Genomic DNA, 27163 nt, shown 5'->3' with positions numbered 1-27163 from the left:
AAGATCCAAAGTCTCTGGGCATCGATGCCTTAGTGCAGGATGGCTGAAGGGCAAGCCACTGCATTCTCTCTCTGATTGCCCAGTGGAGTCCACAGTCTTAGGACTGTTCCATATGGCTTCAGTTACCAGAGGAGATCGTCATCCAACTGTGTACACTCTCCTTGAGAAACAAGCATGGGGGTAACTTGCTGATGTGGTGGTTACTACACTTAACCAATAAGCCTGATATTTTTGATGCAACTCCAACATTGCTCTCTGCTTCAATGGCAAGCGGTAACAGGGAATTGGACTCAAACAGCAACCAACAAGGGCCCTGACTCTGACGGGCTGAGAAACTGATAATTATAAAGGTGACTTGTATGGCACAGTAGTTACTACCATAAGCTTGCTGGACAGACTGGATAGATCGTTTGGTCCTTTTCTGCCATCATTTCTATGTTTCTATGTTTCCTACGTTGAAGAAGTTTTTTCTGGTGGTAATTTTGTTCTGTGCTTAGAGTTTCCAAACTGCAGGCTCTTTCTTGCCAGGACCCGTTCCTGAGAGTGACTCCGCGGGTGGTCCAGCTGTGAACTGTTCTGTCTTTTTTGCCAAAAGTGGTTTCAGACTTTCACTTGAATCAATCAATTTCCCTGATGATGCTGGATAGGGAAAGAGATGTAGAGGAATGTCGCAACAGACGATATTCCTTTACATCTCTTGAGATATTTGGAGGTTTCTAGACCTCTTAGGAAGACTGACTGACTATTCGTGCTCCATGGTGGGAGTAAACAGAGTGTGCCGGCATCGCAGGCTACAATAGCCCATTGGATTAAGGAAGTTATCACGGCTGTGTATGTAGATGCTGAGCAGCCACTACCTAAGCAGGTTAGGGCTCATTTCCACTAGGGCTCAGGCAGTGTCATGGACGGAGCTTCGATTGTTGTCTCCCAGCGACGTGGTCTTCCTTACATACTTTTTTCCACTTTTTTTACCGTCTGGATGTGCATGGCCAGGAGGATGCAGCCTTTGCGCATTTGTGCATAACCCATGTAGTAGTTGAAAAGCCTGCCATCATATGTTTAACTGAGCATGCATCAATCATCAGTCCTGGGCACTCAGAGTGACTGATCATCTTGGTCAAAAAAGAGATCATAACATTACAGAAATGCGAGAGTTGAGCTGTATAGGTTTGAAATCCATCCCACTTTCTTTTCTCCCCTATATTGGTAGGTTCGTAGAGCCTTCTTTAGTTGAAAAGCCAGGGTAATCAAATAAGGAAGCTAAGACAAGAAACACAAATCCATTTCTTTTAACCTGCATTTATCATCTTTCTTTCCCTGGTGAATTTTATTTTTTTAACTTTTATTTATTAGAATGTTTAGCTAATCAAGTGAACATTATATAGTAGTTAATGTTAAGCTGTAGAAAAAGAAACATATGAGAAAAAAATGAAATATAACTATACATAAAAATCTTAAATGACAAATTCTACAACACTTAACCTCAAGATCAGAAATGGAAAGACGATCATGATCAAGAGCAATAATTTTGTATCCTTAAACCTCTATAACAAATGAAAAACCGATTTGTCATTTTCACTTCAACTGCATTGTGTCATAGAAAATGAATTTGTTCCCCTGATATACTACTACACATTTGCATGGAAACATAAGAAAAAAAGTTGTACATAAGAACATTTTCCCTCTGCAGATGTGTTTGCCTGCAGAGATCAGGAAAAATGCTCAGTCTGCCTCCTAAGAAGGAAAGGAACCTATTCTTGAAAAAACAAAGTTTCAGAATAAGATCTCTATCCATGTCACGGGCAAAAGTAACTGCCAAGGTCTCCCTGACCAATATGTCTTCTTGAGATGTTTCTAACAAGGCAATTACATCCAGCTTTTGAGAGGAAATTAATATATCAGCAGATCCCTCAGGAGTAATTAGAAAATGCTTTTGAGATGAAACTTAGTACACCTTATGCACTGGAGGAATATTCTGAAATTAAATTTTTTTTTTTAATTTAAATTTTTATTGGCAATAGCATTTGCAACTAAAACATGATAAAAAAGAACATCATTGTACATCAGTGGTTATCAATATTCAGTATACGTTCTATCAATAAACATGCCCAGCCAAAACAATTTTTATCCCCATATATCCCACGTCCCCCTCCCCAAAACACACTAGGGCTATTGATAAATCCTTTCTTGATACTGTAGAACTAGCTTTCAAATGTATCCTCATGATCTCAAACCAATGAACACCCAAAGAATCCCAATGTCAAGGGTACCCTAAGATTTCAACCATAGAGCCATATGATTTGCCAGCACATGTTTTCCAAACCTCAAAATGTCTTATACCAGCGTAGGAAAGGTTCCCAAATTTGGATGTGATAGGCGACAGTGTCTTTCTGTTTGGCCAACAAATAGTACCAGTACTGCACCGACCAGATCCTTTTCATGACTGCCTCCGCAGTAGGCAGAAGTTCCTTACACCAGTGGGCCGCAATTTCTTGCCTAGCTGCACATAAAATATGGTTAACTAATATCCTCATATTTGGCCATGTCGAAGGATAGGCAGAGAGCAAATAAATTGCAGAGGGAAAGGGAACAGTTAGATCAGTCACCTGTGTGAGCATTCTATCAATCCATCTCCAAAATGGTAATAACCTAGGGCATGACCACCATACATGAGAAAATGATCCCTCCAATGTACAGTTCCTCCAGCATTTTTATCTCGAGATGGGTACATTCTGCTTAATCTCAAAGGCGTGAGATACCAGCGGTATACCAGTTTATATTTGGTCTCAATAATGCTAGCCGAGATAGTGCTTTTGGCTACATTCATATAGCAGCGGGTCCATTGTTGTTCAGACCACTTACTTCCCCAGTCTTTCTTCCACTTCGTCTGATGAGGACTAGGTGAGCTAGATCGAGGCCACAGCCAATTATTCGTCTTGGAAATGAGCCCCTTAGTTACAGCAGGTTTAAAACACAAGTTTTCAAATTCTGTCATCCCACGAACCACCTGATCCCTTAGAAAGCTATCCTTAAAAAAATGTTGTACCTAAAATAATGAAAATATCATTGTTGGGCAAATTATATTGCAATTGAAGGTCAGCGAAAGAACATAAGAACATGCCATACTGGGTCAGACCAAGGGTCCATCAAGCCCAGCATCCTGTTTCCAACAGTGGCCAATCCAGGCCATAAGAACCTGGCAAGTACCCAAAAACTAAGTCTATTCCATGTTACCGTTGCTAGTAATAGCAGTAGCTATTTTCTAAGTCAACTTAATTAATAGCAGGTAATGGACTTCTCCTCCAAGAACTTATCCAATCATTTTTCAAACACACCTATACTAACTGCACTAACCACATCCTCTGGCAACAAATTCCAGAGTTTAATTGTGCGTTGAGTAAAAAAGAACTTTCTCCGATTAGTTTTAAATGTGCCACATGCTAACTTCATGGAGTGCCCCCTAGTCTTTCTATTATCCGAAAGAGTAAATAACCGATTCACATCTACCCATTCTAGACCTCTCATGATTTTAAACATCTCTATCATATCCCCCCTGGGCCGTCTCTTCTCCAAGCTGAAAAGTCCTAACCTCTTTAGTCTTTCCTCATAGGGGAGCTGTTACATTCCCCTTATCATTTTGGTAGCCCTTCTCTGTACCTTCTCCATCGCAATTATATCTTTTTTTAGATGCGGTGACCGGTATTCAAGGTGCGGTCTCACCATGACATTTTCCGTTTTATTCCCCATTCCCTTTCTAATAATAATCAGCTTCTATCAATTGCCCACAACACCAAATACCTTTTTGAGCCCATTTGTGGAATGTATTACCCAAATTGGTTACTAGGTAACCCCCTTTATATATACCTTTAGGGAGAAGTGGTGATACAGCTTTGGGCCTAGTCAAGATTAGCTTACATCTGTTCCAGATTTTTAATGTCAGCAAAGTGAAGGGATTATAAACCGGATAAGTTTCGTCTTTCAATGGTAGTCCCCACAGCCTATTATATAAGGGTGCGACTCTAGCTTCTGTTTGCTCGATTTTTATCCACTGTTTCTGGGAAGTACAGGAGGACCATTCTACTACCACCCTCAACTGAGCCGCATTATAATAATGTGAGAAATTGGGCATGGCCAATCCCCCTAGTCTCTTGGGTAGGTAAAGTATCTTCTTGGCCACTCTAGGTGGCCGTTTCCACCATATGAAATGAAAAACCTTTGTATGCAAGGATTTCAAAAATTTGGCTGGGACTTCTGTTTGGGAGAGTCTGAAACAGATATAGCCACTTCGGGAGCACATTCACCTTAATAACTGCCACCCTCCCTAACCATGAAAGTGTGTAGGGGCACCACATATCCAGATCCTTAGCAGTTTTGCCATCAACGGGAGATAGTTCAATTTAAACAATTGCGTCCAATCCGCCCCTAATTGTATCCCTAAATATCTGATACTGTGGGAGGCCCACTTAAAAGGAAAATGGGCCTGATCATCAGTAAGTGAGACATTTAAAATTTCTGATTTGGTCATGTTGACTTTAAAGCCCGATATAGCACTGAAGCGGTCGAGTTCCTGCACCAGTATGGGCAACATTAGTTGCGAATGGGCAATTGAGAAAAGAATATCATCCACAAATAACGATATTTTATATTGAGAAGCCCTGACTGAGATCCCCTTAATGTCAGCATTGTGCCTTATTATAGATGCCAAAGGTTCCATGAACAAAGCAAAAAGGAGAGGGGAAAGGGGGAACCCCTGGCGGGTGCCTCTCCCAATCGAAAATAGTGGACTACGAGCCATTGACCTTAATACATGCCCTGGGTGATGTATACATGGCTTTCAACCAGGTCTGAAAATTCTCCCCTAATCCCACTTTTTGCAATACCTAAAACAAGAAGCCCCAGTGTACCCTGTCAAAGGCTTTCTCCGCATCTACCGCCATTAATACAGATGGGGTCTTGGTCTTGCAAGCCTTCCACATTAAATTGACAATTTTGTGGATATTTTCCCCTGCCTGCCGCCCTGGTATAAAGCCCAATTGGTCGCTATGTATCAATAAGGGGAGTACTTTATTCAATCGAATGGCCAATATTTTTGCTAAGATTTTTAAGACTAAATTTAAGAGAGATATAGGCCTATAGGAACCACAGAGGGATTTGTCCTTCCCCTGCTTCGGTAATACAGTAATGCCGGCCAAGTCCATGGAAGGTGGTAAAACTGGTTGTTTTAATAAATCATTATAGACCTTTTGCAAATGTGGAATAAGCAGGTTACCATACTTCTTATAGAAGAATCCGGAGAAGCCATCCAAACCCGGGGCTTTGTGGGGCTTAAGGGATGATATAGCATTAAATATCTCCCCTTGTGACACCAGCCCATCTAGCGCTCTCAATTGTTCTTCAGTCAATGCAGGCATCTTGATCTCCATCAAATAATTATTAATGTCACCATCCGAGATAGGATGGTCATTAGTATAAAGTTCTTGATAGAATTGGACAAATCTGTCCCGTATGCTAGTATTATCCATCACATATTTCCCCTTGATATCCTTAATCTTTAAAACATGACTCTGGGATATCTGTTGTTTCAATTGCCTTGCTAACAATTTTCCTGGTTTGTTTCCCTCGACAAAATAAGTGCTCCTGGAACTATCCAGCTTACTGTGAATATCTCCATCCAGAATGACTCGAAGTTCATTTCTTTTCTTATCTAGCTCCCGTAAAATTTTCCCTCCCCCCATGTGCTTTATGGCTCTTTTCCAATTGGTCTATATCCCTCAGCAAATCCATGCGGGACTGTTGGGACTGCTTTTTGTGCCCTACTGCTTTAGCGATCAATTTTCCACGTATAACTGCTTTAAAGCAGTCTCAAACTATGCCTGGTGACATTTCTCCATTATTGTTAATAAGAAAATATTCCTTAATATCTTCTCGTATGGCCTCACTGAACTGCTTATCCGAAAGCAATGTGTTGTTCAGTCTCCAATACTTGATCCCATGCTCATCTGATTGCAGACAAAAGGAACCCAGGATGGGAGCATGGTCCGACCACGTTATAGAACCGATCTTCGCCCTCTTGCACCCTGCATACCACTGCTTACTGCCTAACCACATATTAATGCGAGAATATGATCCGTGGACCCTGGAGTAAAAAGTAAAGTCCCTCTCAGAAGGATTTTGGAGGCGCCATATATCATGCACTCCCCATGTTTCCATGAGAGCCTTTAAGTGTTGTCTATGCTATTTTAGGCCACCCCTAGGTGGGTTGCTATGATCCACTCTGGGATTCAAAATGGTATTAAAGTCCCCTCCCACCAATACCTGACTTTGAGTAAAATCACTTAATGATTGTTCAACTTGTGCGAAGAATTTTCCCTGATTAACGTTTGGAGCATAGACATTGATTAGTGTCACTAGAACGGTATCTAATTGAGCCACCAGGGCCAAATAGCACCCTCCCTTATCCCTCCTACAGGCCATAATTTCAACTCGTAAATCCTTGGAAAACATAATACCCACTCCACCTTTCTTCTTTTCCTCAGAATTTGAGGCCAGGAAGATTTGCGGATATTCCCTGTCCCGTAAGAGACGCTCATCTTTTCTAATTAAATGAGTCTCTTATATAAAAAAAATATAGAAGCAATAAGTGTCTTAGCTTCCTCAAACAACAATTGCCTCTTCTGGGGATGCAGATTATATTTATTTATTTTATTTATGTATTTAAAAACATTTTTATACTGACATTCATTTGCATATCACATTGGTTTACATGTAACAGGGTTATAACAAAAGAATTAGAAAATGAAAAGTAAGTTACATGAAACAGGGCGGCGAAGGAACAAGATGGGAGATAAGTGGAAGGATAAAGGGTCACGCAGGTAGATAGAAAGGTTAACAAAAAATCATATAACTAATTTACAAGGTTTCTGAAGTTGCAGCTCTAGTTCAGGGGGTTAACTCAAGGCAAAACAGCTAAGTGTCCGTGGATTTCATTGGCGGGGGAAGGGAGAAAGATGATTGGGCAATGGTGGTAGGAGGTAATTGCTAAACATAGGCCCTTTTAAATAACTAGGTTTTTAGGGTTTTTTTTAAAGTTTTAGTGCAGTGTTCTTGGCATAGTTCTGCTGGCATTGAGTTCCATAGTGTAGGTCCCCCTATGGAAAAAGCGCGATCTTTAGTGGAGATATGGCGAGTGAGTTTGTGAGAGGGTAGTGATAGGTTTCCTTTGTAGGCCGCTCTGGTCGGTTTGTTTGAAATGTGATAGTGCAGGGAGTCTTTAAACCAATGAGTATTTTGGTTATGAAGTGTTTTATGGATAATAGTGAGGGTCTTGTGGTGTATTCTGGCAGAGATAGGAAGCCAGTGGAGGTCTCTAAGGATTGGTGTAATATGATCTATTCTGTGGGAGTTTGTGAGGATTCTAGCAGCTGCGTTTTGCAGCATTTGGAGGGGTTTGATTATACTATATATTATACTATATAGCAATAACCCTGAGGTCAGTTCTACAGCCTGATGATTACCATAAAGTGTGTGCTCATTAGCCCAGCTCCCCTGTGCCATTTCCCTATAAACTTCCCAGCCCCCCATACACAACCAATAGTGAGGTGTATCCATCTTCACCCTATCTGGAAGGAAGGAATGAAGTCGCCCCATGAGGCTTAGATGATGCTAAGCTTATAAAGTGGTATATCAGACCATAAACCACAATTCTCCCCCTTGCTACCCTCCCAGGCAGCATTGCATGACTACCCCAGGCTCCCAACATTAACTAAACCCGCAATTAAAGAGGGCTGTAACAGCACCAGCCCAACATGGTGATTTTCATATCAAGTAATGTTCCAGCGGGCTCTACAACCTGTTCAGTTAATCAGAGTCCAAACCAGTAGCGAGAGTTCTTCCATCGAATTCAGATGTTATTGTTCCCATCCTGAGTGCTACTTCCAGAGTGCCTCCTTAGCTGCTTGCTGCCTTTGCCAGCCCTCTGCCAACGCGCAGTCTCCTTATTCGCTGTGGGTAACCCCGCATCAGATTGTGTCTTGAGTTCGATGCCCTTCTGCCAAAGAAATTTTTCTGCCATGTTGGTGGATCTCGCAGTACTGGAATGGCCACTGATGTTAAAAGATAGACAGTTTCTGCCCTCAGCGTCACTGTAATATATTTCATGGCTTTGCGTTGCTGCAGAGTTGTAGCTGATAAATCGTTGTAAATTTGTATATTTGCACCTTTCCACAAAATGTTCCCCAATGATCTCGCCTTATTCATGATTGCCTCCTTTTTAGGGTAATTGTGCAGACCTGCAATGATGTCTCTAGGTTGATTATTATTAGGCTTCCGCAGCGAACGATGAGCATGGTCTATCATGATCCCCTTGTCAAACAGTTTGGTGGGGTTAGAATTCAATATGGCTTTGCAAATGTCCTGAACCAATAAAACATAATCCGTCGTTCCCTCTTCTTCCGGCACTCCTCTGATTCTGAGGTTATTTTGTCTGTTCCTGTTTTCCAAGTCCTCTAATTTAGAGACCAAATTCTCCGTCGTTTGTTTTAAAGTTTGTATATCTTTTGACTGCTGCGTCATCGCAGAGGCCTGGTCCTCTGTAACCTGTTCCAATTCTTGAACCCGGTCTCCTAGGTCTTCCACCTCCTTGCGCAGGTCCCCAATCGCTTCCTGGATTTCCACTTTAAGAGCTGCAGTAATTTCTGTTTTAATGTCCTTGAACCAGGTTTGAAATTCTTGCCATGTTGGACCGGCCTCTGCTCCTGTTTCCGCTAGGGCCTCGGTACTTACAGGAGTACCCTGTGCTATTTCTTCCTCTTCCCCGGAGGCTGCCAGTTTAGTGTGCGCGGTGGTGCCGCTGTAAGAAAATTCAGCCAAATCAACCGTTCGCTGGCGGGTATCCATCGTCATCCCGGGAATTTTATACGTGAAATTATAGTTTGGGAGGGTCGTGTGCTTAAATAATTCACCACTTTTATTCCTCAGCCACATGGAGCTGAAGAGTCAGGTGGCCACATGCTGAGTCTGACGTCACTTCCTCTGAGATGAAATTTTTAAATTTTCAATGAAATATTTTTTAACCATCTCATAAGGTGAAATACTTCTACTCCTGGGAAAATTTAAAAAACATAAATTCTTATAACGATTAACATTTTCAAACAGTTCCGGGTTAAAACACAGAGATGTGTTATTTTTAGTCAGGAATCCATTGGAAGTCTGTAATTCAGCTAACAGTGTAGAGAGGAGATCTAACTTGGTGGTGTGATTAACCAAACAAGAAGCTTGAGCCTCTATCTTAACTGAGGCATCTGACGAAAATTTACATAATTGCGTCACATAGCCCTGTAAGATACCCGCCATACAATATAAGGAACCTCCTAAATGTTATAATGTCACCTTCCTTCTAACTGTAGTCCTATCGGCTTGTAAACTCAGAAAAGTCACAGGAATAAGATCAGAAAGGGAGACAAGATCTATTTGAGACATTCTCCTCAGTTGTTAAATTAATCTCACCAACTAAAGTACTCTAAAGTACTGTTGGGAGTTGAGGAGAGTCCAGCACCTCCTGCTGAAGTACAACCCCATCAATTTGGCTACTCATATTTGCACCTGTAGCATCACAGTCACCACATTGAAACAAATGAGAGTTCACAGGATCGACAAAAATAATTGGTATGGGGGGATCCAGTTTTCGGGGCTCAACTCATAATCATTGTTCGGAGCTGACAGTGAGGAGATTTCAATTAAAATCCCTCCTAGAGCTTACCAGACAGATGAAGTTATAGGAGAAACAACCCAAGAATCTTATGGGTCCAAGAGAAGCAACTGCCGCTGCACTAGGAAGGAGAATATTCTTCCCCTTCCATTCTTTCCCCATATTCGTTGAGACTTACAATTTGTTCAGTGCTGGTAAAGATGTTCACAATATCAACGATATTCCAGGCTGTCCTCAGCTTACACGGCTCCCACAAGGCTCTCCAAGGGGCTCACAAGGGGCGTGCCTCTTTGACGTGAGTCTTGGGCTGTGCGCCAACGACAGCGCACCATAGGCACGCTGTTATTTGAGCAGAATCGTGTTGCTGATATCAGCTCAGGGGCGAAGTCTCTTCTCTGCACGACCAGCCCAGAGATGTGGGTACGTCCTCTCACCGGGTCCCTCCTCCCTGATGTATTTTAAGTAATCTTGAAATCCTGGATTTGTGTCTTTCCCTTGAGGAAGCCTGCTCTCCTCTAGGTTTTGTTGGTAGGGCAGTGTGAGTGGCTTGCCTCATCTGCTGTAAGATCCCATGGATGATAGGCTGATTAAACGTAAGTGCATTTCAATTGTAAACTAAAAATAGCACTTCATACACTGATCCATGGTTGTCCTCCAGTCTGCACAGCACTTGCTAATTTTGCTCACAAAAATGAATGGACACCAGAACAATCACTAAAAACTATTATTTGGACCCATTTTAAGTTATTTATTTATAAATTGTATGCCTTTGCTGTGCTCCAACACTTTTAGGGACATAAGGCCTCCCCCCCCCCAAAAAAAAAAAAATAGACAGGACTGATATTAATAGCACCCAAAGATAAAAATGTTACTGCATTAAGACATTACATTTATTAATAATTAAGACTCAACAGGAGTTCATACTAGACAGTCTTATGTAATAAGCAGACAGTTTCCAGTAAATTCTCAGCCTCTCTGATGTAGCAACCATAGCATGAAAACTTTCTCAACTTGCAGTAGAATGGAAATGATCCATAACCACCAGAAATATATTTTGAAAGATTTATGATTGAAATACTGACTTAGGGGCTGAAAATTGCCAGAGCTCGAGCAGATGATTAAGCAGTTGCAGAGGAAGTTCAGAGCTACCGAGGCGTGCTGTGTGAAGTGCTGGGCTAGCTGACAAACAGCTTTATTTTTTTTCTTCTGCTCATCAGATTTTCATGTCCATTTATCTCCTTTTCCTGTCTCATGCTTCTCCTCATTCTCTCCAGGGCCAAGAAAAAGAAAGACAGCTTTCCATGTTGCCCACACCCGCTGCTGGTATTGGCAAATTGCAGTAGGGCCTGCCACGGTTCAGCCCGGTTTTCTTTTTTTTTTTTTTTCCATCACTAGGATTTCTTCTGATGATAGGGTTGTCTAATTTTTTTTTAACAGTACTTTTGTTCTTTGAACCAAACGCTCTTGCTGATCTTTCTGTGCCACGAGAGTTCCTCACCAACTTAGAAACACAGCAACGACGGCAGAAAAGGACCAAATGGTCCTTCCAGTCTGCCCAGCAAGCAACATCTCTGCTTTCGCAAGTCCTAGCACCTGCTTCTCAAACTATGATCAAGCTTCTTGCCGTCCAAGGTTCAGATGTGTGCTCGGTGTTTTGGCAGGCACAAAGGAGCAATCGTACTGCAAGCTTCATCTCATACTCTTGTTAGGGCTGGCAGTGTAGGAGAGTAGTTTGGCAACAGCCTTGTGAAACCTGGAGTCAATCAGGATTAACTCATGTTAGTGCCCCCCCCCCCCCCCCCCACGCAAGTCATTTAATGTCCCTCTGTGTTTTCAGACATCTCTCTCTGTTCCATATTTTCCTTTATATTTATTCTCGTTTTCTGTATATTTGAATTCCCTACTGTGTGCTATTCCTAGAATCTCCTTCCCCTCTTCCATCATGCCCCTGTTCATCACTGTCCATCTTCATTGACTCCCCTCTGACATGTACACACACTGTGGGGTTTTGGGTTTTTTTTTTTTTCATTTTGTAATTTCCCATGGGATTCAGTAGTCTATGGGCCAAATCTTCTTCTTCCATTGCAGTCACCCCATGCATTAGTAGTTATGTTTTTGATGGCTTAGTCACTTGTTTTGGAGGCAGAATAGAGTTAACCCTCATAAGTCGGTCATGTTCAGGTAAGTGGGTTTTCAGCTGCCGAAAGCACACATATTATTTCATAGCGAGCGCAAACTTGTCTGCATAAAAAAGTGGCATTTTGGGGAGGGCAGCATTAGTGGGCATGTATTAGATGTCCGTACATACCTTACTCACATTGTCAAAAGGTACACATGTCGGTGACATGCCCAGTAAAGTGCACACTCACCCCATCCCCTTCCCCCATATTTCACTTTGCTTACATTTGCTCAGATAACAACCCAATTTTCAAATTCAGGCCTGGATTCTCCATTCTCACATAGAATGGTGAATCCAGCGGTAACGGGGGGGGGGGGGGGGCGAAGGGGGGGCGGGCCTGGGAAAGCCGGCAGCTATTGCACCACCAAGGTGTTATCGCTGCCGGCTTTCGCACCCAATAGCACCACCGTGAAAAGTGGTGCTATTGGGCGCGCTACTGGCGGCGATAACGTGGCTTACCTTATCGCCGCCAGCGAAGATAGCGCTGGGTCTGCCTCCTCGCCGCCCTGACTCCTCCCCTCGCTGCCCCGGCTCCGACCCCCCCCCCCCCCCCCCCGCTTGCTATTGCATGCGAAAAATAACCCCCTCAGTGTGTATAAGTGCCTCATGTTTGTAAATCACGGTGCCGTGTGTGGGCTTTCAGGAGCGCTCATACCTTTGCAGTTGGGTGCCTTGTTAAAAATGTCTTCCTAGGTATCTTCTAAATGAGCTGTTTGATTGAAATTGGAGAGGAATTGCTGCCCCGAAAGTTACAAAGCAATGCATAGCACAGAGCTCTTTCAAAGCTTTAAAAATGGTTCCAGTAGTAATCTAAAGCACAGAACCCATTTCTTAACAAGATCCAGAAGGTGTATGCATATATTTTTTTTACTTCACCTTTTTCTTATTAATTTCTCTTTCAATAATATTTTGGAGGTAACAGGGAGTTACAATTTCAGACTATTCTCTTTATTTGCCAGTATTCATCAGTATTCCCACTGTACCCTGGCTGAGCATGGTTGAGTGGAGGGCAAATTGTTCCAGAGTCAACAAAGGAATAGGTTGTTAACTCAAGAGTTAAACTTAAGAACTTTGAACCACAGTAGAAATGGGCTCCATTACAGTTTTCAGCTGAGGATCATTTTTATTTATTTTTTCTTATAAGTACTATCAAGAAATGTTGGGACATGCACATATAAAAATTCCCAAATCAAGTAGTCCAACCAAAACCTTTCTGGCAAAACGACAGCTAGGGAAAGGTTCTTATTTTACTTTGGGGGAATCTGCATTCCTATTAAATTCAAAGATAGAACTGTATGTTTTTCCATTGCAAAGGGATATTTGTGGCGTAGGGAATCTGTTGCCCCTGCAAATAATTAGATCACAGAGTATAGAGCAAGAGATAGTGTAGAATTTCTGTCCATGGGGAAGATGTTTATTACATGTGGCCCATTGTGGTCCAGAACATATTAAGCAAGAGCCTGCTCTGGTGCAGATCAGTCATCTTATCACTTCATTTTAGGAACAACTGCAAAACAAGGGATTCAGGTCCAGGTTTAAATTGAAAACCCTTTTGAGGAAGTCCTACATGTTTCTGTTCTTCACTGTCTTTTCAGTTCTGTGTTAGAAATCTAATTTATTCTATTTCAGTCATGCTCTTCTGTATGTGTTTGCATCCCTGGATAACTTATGCTTTGTAAACGAGAGAACTAATGGTTTTAGTTTTTGCATCTGCTTATCAAGCAATAAAAAAAAATAAAGTTTGAGGCCTGCGATTCCTGATACTTAATGCCCTTTTAAAAACCCTTGACCAATAATTGTCTGCAATTTCTTTTAACCCTAATTGCATGGAAGCTGTTAATACTGTTTGGGGAACATTCGCTGCTATTCTAGGATCCTTTGGGCCCCAACCCAAATACCTAATAAATAGTATAAATCAACTTTGGTGCTATTCTAGGATTTTTTGGACCCCAACCCAAACACCTAATAAATAGTACAAAATAACTGTGGAAAAACATGTTTTTTTTGTTAACATTAAACTTTGTATGTATTAAAAAGAAATGTTCTAAAAAATCATGAGGTCAATATTCAGACGCCAGATAGGTAGGAATTATCCGGATGTCTAGCAGCCGCTAAATATCCAGTTATATTCAGCAGCTGCTAGATTGCCGGATAAGTCAGTTACCTGGTTAGCTGGATAAGTTATGGGCGGGCAATGGACAAATCAGGACGGTGCCACTTAGCCAGATAAGTTATCCGGCTAAGTAACAATATTCAGCCTTAGACAAATAACTTATTTGGCTAAGTTAGACCAGCTCAATAACAGGTCTAAACTTAGACGGATAAGACTGACCCATCTAAGTAGCGATTTCTATGGGGATATGCAGCAGGGCCGTGCTACAGAATATCCCATCTAAGTTAGCCAGGTATCTCTATCCACCTAACTTAAATGACCGGCTAGCTTTTGAATACCTATCCCTATTTTTATTGTTATCCACCATAAAAACACATTTTTATTTTTATAAACATAGGGAAGTAAACTTTTTGTCAGGATTAAACTTTTCATTGATTCATATATTCATTTTTTCATTGAACACAACTGGAACAGAATTTCAAGGTAATTAAAATTATGAGTTGCCGTACTGGGTCATACTGAGGATTTATCAAGCCCAGCTTCTTGTTTACAACAATGGACAATCCAGGATACAAGAACTGTACTTGCCATGTACCCAAACATTAAGTAGATCCCATGCTACTAATGCTGGTAATAAGCAGTGGCTATTCCCTAAAGGCCAAATTTTAAAAGCCTGGCGCACACAAAAACTGGGGGTTACGTGCGTGGCCGTGCGCATGCTGAGCGCATTTTAAAAATAGCCCAGCCACGCACTTATCTCCCAATACGCGCAGAGGTGCCGGGCTCAGTATAATGGGCAGGGTCCAGCCAGGACAGCGGCCATTAGGCCCTGTCCCAGGGAAGTGCAAGCCGGCAGTCATCTGACACATGGAACTTACTTCATCTCATAAGATGAAGCAAATTCCAAAATTAAAAAAAAAAAAGGTAGGAAGAGGGGTTTTAGGGGTCGGGGAGGAGAAGGGAAAAGGGAGGAAGAGTAGGTAAGAGGTTAGGGAAGTTCCCTTCCAGTCCTCTCCTTAATTGGAGCAGACTGGGAGGGAACTGGGAAAAGGCCGTTCGCATCAGCGCACTTTTTTTTTTTTAATCACTCCCTCTCGTGCGCACGAGTTGCAACCCGCCCACACATGCGCACGCCGATATAAAATCGGGTGTGCATGTACGCACGGGTATTGTATTTTATAACACACACGAGGCAACATGCGCATGTTATAAAATCGGCGCGTCCATGTGTGCGCACTGGGGACTGCGCACACATGGATGCATCATGTGACTTTTAAAATCTACCTCTGTGTCCACTTGACTAATAAAGTTTTATGGACTTCCTCTCCAGGAGCTTGTCCAAACCTTTTATAAACTCAGCTAAGCTAACTGCCTTAATCACATCCTCTGACAATGAATTCCAGAACTTAATTGTGCGCTGAGTGAAAAAATAATTTTGTCCAATTTGTTTTAAATGAGCTACTTGCTAACTTCTTGGGGTGCCCCCTAGTCCTTCTATTATCTGAAAGAGTAAATAATTGGTTTACATTTACCCATTCTAGTCCCCTCATGATTTTGTAGATCTCCATCACATCCTCCCTCAGCTGTGTCTTTTTCAGGCTGAACAGTCCTAACCTCTTTAGCCTTTCCGCATAGGGGAGCCATTCCATCCTTTTTATCATTTAGTCGCCTTTCTCTGTACCTTCTCCAGTGCATCTCTATCTTTTTTGAGAATTAAACACAGTACTCAAAGTGTGGTCTCACCAAGAAGCGATACAAGGCATTAAGATATTCTCCATTTTATTCGCCATTCCCTTCCTAATAATGCCTAACATTCTGTTTGCTTTTTTGACCTCTGCAGCACATTGAGCCGACAGTTTCAATGAATGTCCACTATGATGCCTAGATCTTTTTCCTGGATGGTAACTCTAACATGAAACCTAACTTCATGTAAATACAGCATGGGTTATTTTTCCCTATACGTATCACTTTGCACTTGTCCATATTAAATTTCATCTGCCATTTGGATGCCCAATCTTCCAATCTCGCAGGATCCTCCTTCAGTATATCACTATCCGCTTGTGATTTAACTACTCTGAATAATTTTGTGTCATCTGCAAATTTGATCACTTCACTCGCCATTTCCTTTTCCAGATCATTTATAAAGATATTAAAAAGCACCAGACCAAATACAGATCCCTGAGGCACTCCACTATTTACCGCTCTCCACTAAAAAAAACTGACCATTTCATCCTTGCTGTGTTTTAACCAGTTTCCAATCCACAAAAGTACATCGCCTCCTATCCCATGACTTTTTAATTTTCTTAGAAGCCTCTCATGGGGAACTTTTTCAAATGCCTTCTGAAAATCCAAATACACCACATCTACCAGCTCACATTTATCCACATGTTTATTAACCCCTTCAAAAAAACTGTAGCAGATTTGTGAGGCAAGACTTCTCTTGGGTAAATCCATGCTGGCTGTGTCCCATTAAACCATGTCTATATGTTCCATGATTTTGTTCTTTAGAATAGATTCCAAGATCTATAGTTTCCCGGATCCTGTGCTCTCAACACACAAACCTTTTCCAGTCCTCATAACATCTTCATGATTTGCAGTCTGTTGCCATGGGACAGACAACTCAGCGTGCCTTTTTTTTCTTCAGCAGTGCAGTGGTGAATACTGAGATTTTGGAGTTCATTGCGATCAGTACAGTTCTTCTTGGTCTGGTCAGATAATTGGTATTTTGTAGTCTTAGTTTGACCAGTACATTTCTCAAGTGCTCTTCCAGCTGAGTAAGGTACCGGTGCTCTTTTTCTCGAGGTAATCTGCTGTTCCAAGGAGTGGGATTTCTCATCCAAACAGCAATCAAATTGAAAAGCATTGTCATTGGCCACCTGTTTGATTTGCCTTTCCAAGTTGTCTTAACGTACTAAGTGGTCCGAATGGTCTATCCCACCTTTGGTTTTGTTGTAATTCAAAATAAGTGGTCTTCTTTTCTCTCTAACTACTGTCATGGTATAGTGCATTGTTGATAGGAACATTACTGCTTTACAACTTCCTGGGACATAAGAAACTAAAGTGAGATCCCCAGCAAAAGCAGAGATGGATGAGAATTTCTCTTTTGGGATCAGGCTGCATTTCTTTTGGAATGTCATCTATTACTCCTGATGGTACCCAAGAAGGTCAGATTTTTACTTAGCTATTTTTCTGCTAGACCTGTGCTGGTTAAAAAGTTATGACCCACAGCATTCATTCCTGATTTGTACCAGAGCCAACGCAACATGGCTACCTAACTGTACGATTCATCTCCAGCTTGTATGCCCTAGTAGATATCCCCATTCAAAGGGTACAATTCTTGAGGCCATATTTTGAGGTTTGCTGTGCATATATTTTGTAAAAGGACATTAGCTCCTGAAAGCTGCCAATTGCTTGTCCACAGTCAGGTGCATCCTTGGCACATACTATTTTTTAAGTTTCTCCACAGTGTCCAGACAGCAAACTTGTTAACAGGTCTCCTTTCTCCGTGCCTAACATTTTTATCAAAATGCTTGTGCAATGCTATTTGTTAGAATCTTTCCAGACTCATTGTGGTACAAAAACAAGAATGCACTGTTCATGGAGACCACAACTCTTTCAGGGTTTCATGGCTTCCATGGAAAATGACAATCAAAATGATGAGGCCTTTGTATGCCTTCAGTACAGTATTATCCAGCTCCTTCCATGCTTTTGTTATCAGAATGACTTTCCTTCAGCTTTCTGAACTTATGCTCTGTCTCTGTTTCTCTGTTATTGACACAATATTGAAAGGCATAAATAGGGCAAAAGTTTGAGAGATTGCGTCTCTAGCTTGCTTGTGTTGACCCATCTTATTCATGCACAATGTCTTTGGTTGCCATTTTGCTATACTCCTGCCCTGGAGTTTTCGCTACAATCTGTCATTTTCCCTTTCATGATGGTAGCATTGGGATGTTCTCAAGAGGCTGATGGCTGTGGTTTCTTGAACTGTGAAGCTCTAGGTCTACCTCTACCATGTGCAGGATACGTCTCCTCCCTGTACCACTGGAGGATTTGCATCTTGGTTGCTGGCACCACCAACTCCTCCCCATCATCACTGGATGAACTTTCATGGGAAATGTGAACTTCAGGTTAAGAGCAATTATCCCTCAAATGATGAATCATTACTATCGTCTATGAAAAATAGTCTGATCTTTTCTGCAGATATGCAGCACCACTTTCTTGATTCTCTGAACTTTAAAAAAAAAATCTAATGGCATAATGAAATGCAAACAGCAAAAAAATAGGAGCAAATAATACACCCAAACATAAGCAATACGTTAAAGAAGGGTATGACAAAATACCTTCAAATATCCACTGCTCGGAGCAAAAGCATAGTAGCTTTATTCAAGAATGTCTTATCAAGCTTCAAAATGAGGTACAGCTGTTGGGTGACAGTTGCCTGTATGTAGAACTTACTTCTGGGAGAATTCCATGCAAAACAAATTGAAAATTCTGCATACTTTATATTGGTGAAAATAACACAATATACATGATAATCTTTAAGTAATTAATTTAAAATGTAATACAGAAAAAAGTTTTTACTTAAAAATGCAGAGTTTTAAATATTTTGAGCAGAAATTTCCCTGAAGTACATTGGGGCTGATGCAATATTATTCGTGGAAAACGGGTGCTGACTTTTCAGCGCCCGCTTTCTTAATGCACGCATGGCGCCCACAAGGGAGGTGCCATGCAATACGCAAATTAGGGGGTCGCGCTAGCAAGGAGGCGCTAGGGTCGCTTGTCGTGACCTTAGCGCCTCCTTGCCAATGTGACCCCGCGGTTACCGGCAGTCTGCCGGTTATGAACACCGACACCAATAAACTCGGCATCGGTTTTCATAACTGCAGTCAGCCGGTTATGAAAACCGACACCAAGCATATCAGCGTCTGTCTTCAAAGCGGCTGGAAGAGGGTTTTTTTTCTTTTTTACTTTAAAAAAAAGTACAGAAAAGCAGTTTTTTTGCTTTTCTGTACTTTTTTCAGTGCCTTCAGCTATTAACGCCTGCTCCGTCTGAGACGCACATTTATTATTTTTTTGCATTTGGAGTGATTGAGTAATAGCCTCATTCACGTGCATTTGCATGTGATGAGCGCTAACCCATTCATTCCGCGTCAGAGGCGGGTTAAATAGGCGCTAATCCCCCTATTGCATTAGGGGGTGGATTAGCGCCTACTTAACCCGCGTCCGACAGTGGGTTAAACAGTGCGCTTGGCTGAGTGCACTGTATTGCATCGGCCCCATTGTAAGAATGTCCCTTCCACCCTCTCTCCCTGCTCCCCTGGCCAGTCTCCTTTCACTTTGCCTTCTCAGGGCCCCCAACTTCTTCTCCATCCACTATATTTCCCCTTCCCCCACTAGGCTCAAACCCTTCAACTCTTTCTCCACTCCAAGAGTTTGAATCCTTTCTTAGTACTGCCCCTCTCTCTCATACGCAGGCTTCCCTCTCTCTCGTGCACATACACACCCCTTCATATAGTCATCCTCTCTCTCTCTTGCACACTCACAGCCCCTCACACAGGCTGTCTTTCTCTCTCATGCATATACCCTCACACAGGTTACCTATCTCTCTCTCACATACCCCTACACACAGGCTCCCCCTCACACATACACACACACACATATACACATGCACCCTTTCACACAGGCTCCTTCTCGCACAAACAAGCACCCTCCAACCCTCACAGACACACATTCCCATTTTTCACGCACACCAGCTCTCAATCTCTTACACATATACACATTCCTTCACAATCTCCTCACAAAGACTCCCTCCCTCTGGTGCACACACACACACACACACGCACACACCCTACACACAGCCTCGCAGTCTCTCACACAACCTCTACACACACTCTCACCAGGGTCTACTCTGCTCATGGCACGCCGTGACTTGCCTCTCCATCTTCACTGCAAGCGAGATGGGGTCCACTCGCAGCACACCGGGACCTGCACCATCTTCACCATGAATAGGATGCGCTCCGTTCATGGCATGCCGGGGCCGCCTTCCTCTTCACCGTGTTGCAGCATGCCAGGACATTCTCTTTTTCACCGCAATGCAGCATGCCATGCCAGAGCCTGCTCTTTATCTGCCATGAGCTGGATGGGCTCCACTCGCACCACAGTGAGGTCTTCTCAATCTTAGCCGCAGCGAGATGTAATCCGCTTGTGGCATACTGGGGCCTGCTCCAAATTCTGCGCAGAAACTAGAATTTTTGTGCAGAAAATGGAAATTCTGCGCAAGAGGGAAATTCTGCGCTCCGCAGTAGCACAGAATTCCCCCTGGAGTAAGAACTGCATGGCACAGCTTTGCCAAGCCAGAAATAGGAACGGATTCCCACCCATTCCCTGGAAAGTGCAGGCAGAAACAGACTACATTATCCCCTTTTAACACATGGCATAGAAGCAATCAGAAGTACTCATTATTGAGGTGATGTTCATTGTGGCTAAAATCATAATCTTTCTATATAAATTCCTCATCTTTCTTGTTTCTCCTTACTTGCATCTACTAATGGGGCAAAGCTACCCATACTTGTGACACCTTTTTTGAGTGGTCAAAGAGATGATGTCTTGGTTTCCTAGAATCAGGAAGGTGATCCTGAAGCTTTTGTTGATATCTTCCAATGTGTTTAAACACTCAAGGAGATGTGATAATGTAAATTTGAGAGGGAAGTGATAACACAGGGTCAGATGAGATTAGAGTCAAAAACACAAGGTTTTGATCCTGCAAAAAGACAATTTGCTTCTAAGCACAGCATAACAAACCTGAGGTTAGGGTGAACTTTGAACACACCTTGGCCTATAGGTCACTCACAAAACAAGAAACTGAGTTATCTCTGGAGCCAGAAGTATAAGTTTGATTGGAAAACTAGGTGTTATGCAATTTAACTCCTTATGGAAAAACAAAGTTGGTTGTGTCTGAATGGACCTCACTAGTTTTTCAAGTGCATAGGCAAAATCATTTGTAGTATTTTAAATAAGATTTGGTGGTTTTGAGTACTGGGGAATCTATGAGAAATACCTAAAGAACAACATTTTTGAAATAAAACCAAACAATGTATTCACCTTCTAAGCCTTTGTGGACTCTGAATGTTCCAGGTAACCTGTAGTTAGGAACACAGCTTGCTAGTAGGGGGAGTAATTTTCAGAAATATTTCTGTGGGTAAAAAAGTGTTTTCCCTGCAGAAATGAGCTTTCTAAAAATTGCCTGCCTGATATGTGGATAAATTTATGCTTATGCATAAGATTACCTAGACTGAACAGCGGTGTTTTGGGGGGAAGAATCGGGGAGAGATTTGCACTTACATACATACTTTATATTTTAAAAAGTATACATTCACATTTTCCTAAAAAATGTCTGCATACATTTTAGCATGTGTAATTGTGTGTGGTTAGATTTGGTGGAATAATTTTCAAAGTGCATTTATGGGTGTAAGTCTGCTTTGAAAATTGGTGTAACGTGTGATGATGCAAAATTACCTCTAAATAATTTTGATATTTTTAAAATGCATATTGATTATTTAGAATGTTTGTAAGTGGGTAATACCTTTTATAGCACCAGCAAAAAAAAAAAAAATGTTCTAGTACATGATCATTTGAGACCACACAGGTCTCCTCTTCAAATGTGACTGAGAAGTTATCTGGCTAAATGAAAATTTGGGCCCTTATGCAGCTAACTTTAAGATAGCCAAGTATATCCATGCCACTGAATATACAGCACTAGTTAGCCAGATAACTAGTCGAGCTGCACAGCGGCTGAATATGGACCTCAGTGTGTTTATATCTAGAGTATGTAGTGCAATTGGAATTCCCACAGTAGAGGTCTCTGGGAGGTGTGATGCGGAGATTCGATTGGAATCAATCATTGGAAGCTTAATTACTGGAGGTGTTAGAAATATTGTGAACAGGTCACTAAGGTAACACCTCGTAGGAGCTGAGAGCAGACAATGTTAGTTACTATAATGAGCTATTGCTCCAGTCTCTTGGTTTATTACTCGAATAGATGAATATATTTCAGTTCCCATGTTGTCCTTTCCTATTTGTAAAATTGCCTTTTAAGGACTAACACAGAGTATTCTGGTTTGGGGAAGCACCGTCCTTAAGGTGTGTATCCATATTGATTTCTCCTGGTTTGTAGGACCTAGTCAGTCTCAGCCACATATTTCTTTTTGGAGCATTTCTTCCACCGGATGAGGATCAACACATTTCCCGATTTGTAGATTGAATATTCCATGTACTTGTGTGAATTTGTGGTATGCTGTGGGAATGGTGATTTGTGTGAAACTGTTGAAATGTGTTTGTGTTTACAAGCTCGAATTTGAAAAATCAGATCACTTGAAAGCTCATCCTTAAGATTTGACATTTGATAATTGATGGTTGGAATTTATTTTAACTATCCAGATTCTTTTGTATTTTCATATTTTTTTATTGTGCTTGGTTTGTTTTTTGTCCGTTAATTGAAAGTTGATTTTTCTGCAGGGGAACCTGAGAAAGAACTGAATCCCAAGAAGAAAATATGGGAACAGATCCAAACTGACCTCCACACCAATGATGAATGTGTTGCCACCTACAAAGGAGTGCCATTTGAGGTGGAAGGGAAAGGGGTCTGCAAGGCACAGACCATGTCCAGAAGTGGAATTAAATAAAGCCGTTTGCTCTGCGATGAATTGCGGGGAACTGTCTTAGATCGATTATGTTGAAAATAAAAACAAGCACAATAAAGAGAGAGAGACATATCTTCCTCGCAGTCTCTGTGGTTCATTCTTATTAAGCCCCTCTCCCACTTCACTCTGTAATGTTTCTCTGGCTCAGACATTGATTGGTCCCTTTCATTTAACTTGTCAGATTGGCTAGTTTAATGGGTCTGTGCTTTTCTTGGAAGATCTGGATTTGGTTCTTAGTTTGGGCTCCCTTGTCTTCAGTCAGGATAGCCTGGGCTGTGGCTTTCAGAGAAAGACTGAGGTGAAGAGCATCAGCAGCAAGTGAAACATTACATTGTGCAACTAGGAAACCAAAATCAAGCAGCGCATTAGAGAATCTAAAGCATAGGTTTTATCGGAACTCTCATACACATACTTGTGGGGAGCAGACCCAAAGGAACCACAGTCCTGGCTAAACTCACAGGGCCTTGAACTTTGTGTACTGTAATGACAACGAGTCGGGTGGCACCTTATAGACCAACCATCTGATGACGTGGACTCTATCCTCAAAGGCTCATGCCTTAATACATTGGTTAGTCCACATTGTGCCACCTGACTCTTAGTATTTTTGCTACACCAAACTAACACAGCTATCCCTCTGAAGATCTGAACCTTGTGTACAATGAGACACATGCCTTTTTTTTTTTATTTGTGTGACTGTACCAGTGAGCTTCACACTGAGTTGACTAAAATAGCCAGAATACTTACAAAACATAGCAACATACACCTACTAAAATGAGTACATTTGGGGCTGACTTTTCCAAGCCATTTACATGCATACAAATATCTTTTATGCACATATATAGCTGTTCATTTGATTTATATTCCGCCTTTCAAAGCAGATCACATTCAGGCACTGTAGGTATTTCCCTATCCTGGTGAGCTTACAATCTAAATTTGTACCTTAGGCAATGGCGGGTGAAGTGACTTGCCCAAGGTCACAAGCGGTGACAGCAAGATTTGAACCCTAGCACACAAAATGATGTGCATAACCTGATGTCGCACATACTTTTACGCGAGCTGTGGATAGGCATTTTGTGGGATGCAGTTGGAACCTATGTGCATACTTTTTGATTTTAAGGAGTTTAGTGTGAATTTAACCACAAATTATGTCCTGCAAAAAACAGGTGTAACGTTTTGCCAGTTATCCTGTGCATTATCAGGCCAATTATCTGCAAATTTTAAAAGCAAACTTATGCACAAACGTTTGCTTTGAAAATTCGAGTAAAGTCTGTGTGTTGAAAGTACAGATTGTGCACAGTTATAAAATTATCCTCCCTAGTAACCAAAGCATTGTTATAAAACCTGTATAAAATGCCCTTCTGGTAGTAACATATGCGAATAATTCAGAGTATAGCAGAGTGAATTTCATTATTTTGGATGAAACCAGTGTCATATCAAAAGTTTTACTGTTTTGTCAGTCAAGACAGCAGCTTATAAAGATGTTCACAATGTCTTCTTACTGCAAATCTGGAATCTAAAACGGATCAAATAAACAATTTGGCTCCTAAAACACATTTGATGTTTGAATGTTGGGAAAAAAAAGTTTTCTTTTCCAACATACTTTTAATTAGTATAGATGGCTTTTGAAGTATTCATGTTCAGAAAACATCTGATCTAGAAGAGGTAAGAGAAAAGTGACCAAAATGATAAAGAGAATGGAACAGCTCTAGGAAAGATTAAACAAATTAGGGTTCTTCAGCTTAAAGAAGAGATAACTGAGGGGGAGATATGACAGAGGTCTATAAAATCGTAAGTTGCATGGAATGAGTAAACGGGAACGGTTATTAACCCTTTCCAAAAGAACCAGGGCTAGGGAATACACCTTGAAGCTAATAGGCAGCACATTTAAAACATATCAGATAAACATTTAAACTGTGGAATTTGTTGCCAGAGGATATGGTGAAAGCAGTTCATAGCTGAATTTAAAATAGTTTAGACAAGATCCTGGAAGAAAAGTCCGTAAACTTATTATGAACTATGTAGATTTGGGAAAGACTGTTTATCAATGGGAGTAACTATTCTTTGGGATCCTTCCAGGTACTTGTGAACTAGCCACGGTCAGAGACAGGTTGCTGACCGTGGCTAGTTCACAGGAAGTTTGAGACTTCTAACCTGATCTAGTATGGCCTTTCTGTACTTACTTTAGAAATTCATGAAATATGGCTTTTTTGTTTATATTACAATGGCCACAATTTTAATACTAATTCTAAATCGTTTGACTTACCAACATTTTTCTAATGAAATATTTGAATCCTATTAATATTAAAATTAATTTCCTAATAAACTCTTCTGCAAAATTTCTGAGCTACATATAGACCAAATATGAGATATTTGATTTCTGGCAGTTTTTTTTTCTCAGGCTGCGAAAAAAGATTTGTGCCAGCTTGGGCTATTTCACACTGTTCCATACAGATATAACCCTCTGAATAAGTTTTTTGCACAGCTCAGAATTTAATGGAGTAGAGGCCATAGTAAATATTTCCTCCAGTTTTTTTTTTAATTTTCCTTTGATGTGTTCCAGCAGCACAAAATGAATAATTGCTGGGCAGAAAATGTTATTTTGAAGGTATACATCTCTTTAAAGGAGTCTATGTGCTAGTCAGATCACAAATATATAATCATTTATAATTTTGTCATGAGATGAGTGCTGTGAATGCTTGGGGTTTTTTTCATGCATATGTTGTGGTTTTTATAGAATGTGCCGCAACAGCAACCTCCGAACAATAAACCAAGATCATAATGGGACCACATGGCACGTCTGACTAGCCAGCAGAACAAAGAAGAGTGGCAGGGGTTTAAAAACAGCACAGGAAGCTAGATGTCGGAGAGACAGAGCCTAGGTGATGGGCCAAAAATGGCAAGCATGCTATCCTCTACTTCTTTTGCTTCGTAGGACAGCAGATCATTGGAGGCAGTGGAGCTTCTTCATGGCAGCAAGCAAACCGGGCGTTGGGGGGAAGACTTGCCTATAGTGGTGACATCTTTCAGGCAGCAGCAGAAACTGGACAGTAACAGCCAGCAGGGAGCTCTAGTGGCACATGACTCCATAGCGAGGGTCCAACAAGCCAAGTACCACGTGGCAGGCTGCACCAAAAGCAGAAGCCGCCAAGAGAGGGATGTTCATAGAAAGTAGCAGAAAATGTAATAGCAAATGGCTTATTAGAGAAAATTTTTGTCACATTAAACCCTGCAGCAGTGAGCGAATCACCCGCCTGGGTCAGGCAATCAATGGGTGCAATAGCAGGAGCAGCGGCATCAACGTGCTAAGACCATGAGAGCTAAGACTCATAAGCCACATTTGCTTGGTCAACTCTTCTCCACGACACCACTTCCCCCATAACTAGGCCATTTGACAACTATGGCCAAGTGGAAAAAAAAAAAAAAAGCACCCTCACCCTGTACATATACATAATACACTACACCATGAGCTGGGAAACTGAGACTCTGTTAAATGTTTCTGGAGTTAGGAGGTTTAAATATAAAACATGAAAACAGGAGTGGTACACAAAAAGGTCTGTCTTTTTGTGTATCACTCCTGCTGTTTTCATTCTGATTGTGTGGTTCACTCACCTCCTTTTGTCTTTCTTAAATTTAAAAAATAACACTATTGTTATTTCTAGCCTATAAGTTTATGGAAGTGAGATCCTAGACCCAAAAATATGACCATTAGTTGCCTATGGATATAATTCTTTATCAGAACTAGCTCTTAATTTCTACCTGATTAGTAATCTCTACCTGCTGAGCAGTAGAGTTTGAAAAGGGAATGTGTCTTTGAGCCATGATGATGCCATGCCTTTTTTTTTTGCTTCTGTTGCATTATCTGCTTTGATTATATGAAATTAAGTAGATTCTAGATCTCACCATCAGCAAAACAAACTCCTCTACCAGGCACATTTTAATGAATGATAAAACCCTGCCAAAAACACTCGAAATCTTTATGGCAAACCTTCCACATTATAACATCACAAATATCCAGTACTCGCACAAACAAACTTACCGCAGAGCCTGTGGCTCCTGTTAACTAAAGCCCTTGCACAATAGGCTCTTCTCCCACCCATCTGACCGACCCGCTTGCTTGCTCACTTTTTATGTAGAAACCTTTTTATTGAAAAATCAAACACATAGCTTTCACTGCTTGGTCTCTCACTAGGTTTCACTGTTTGTCACAAGTCCAACACATTTTGGCAGCTGTATGCTTGTCCTTGAAAGCTGGTTAGTTTTCTATCTCAATCTTTTCATGAAAGAGATCTGCACTTAACCCACTGATTGGAGGATACTGCCAAGCAGAGCCGCAGCTAGCCTATGGCCGATGTGGCTGAAAATCCTCCATCCCTTTAGACCTCTGCCCTCTGGGGTATGAAGAGCTGCTGCACCTGCTCCTGGTGTCCCATCTTTGGAGGCCATCGTAGTCAGCCTGCACAGGCACT

At 41.5% G+C, this 27163-nt stretch overlaps 1 protein-coding gene across 6 annotated transcripts in view; it reads left to right on the top strand.

Annotated features, from left to right (window-relative positions):
• AIMP1 (aminoacyl tRNA synthetase complex interacting multifunctional protein 1) overlaps positions 1-22774 on the top strand; it is a 161539-nt gene extending 138765 nt beyond the window's left edge. For all 6 annotated transcript variants that reach the window (XM_029596858.1, XM_029596856.1, XM_029596860.1 and 3 more), the window contains one exon: positions 22513-22774. In XM_029596858.1, coding sequence (XP_029452718.1) covers positions 22513-22679 — 167 coding nt within the window. In that variant the 3' untranslated portion in view covers positions 22680-22774. The remainder of the gene's footprint in view (positions 1-22512) is intronic.
• Positions 22775-27163: the final 4389 nt, after the last annotated feature.

Source organism: Rhinatrema bivittatum, chromosome 1 (genome assembly GCF_901001135.1).
Source record: "Rhinatrema bivittatum chromosome 1, aRhiBiv1.1, whole genome shotgun sequence".
NCBI classification, from domain to species: domain Eukaryota; kingdom Metazoa; phylum Chordata; class Amphibia; order Gymnophiona; family Rhinatrematidae; genus Rhinatrema; species Rhinatrema bivittatum.
Note: the sequence above shows the minus strand (reverse complement) of the source record. Positions and strands in the feature narration are given on the sequence as shown.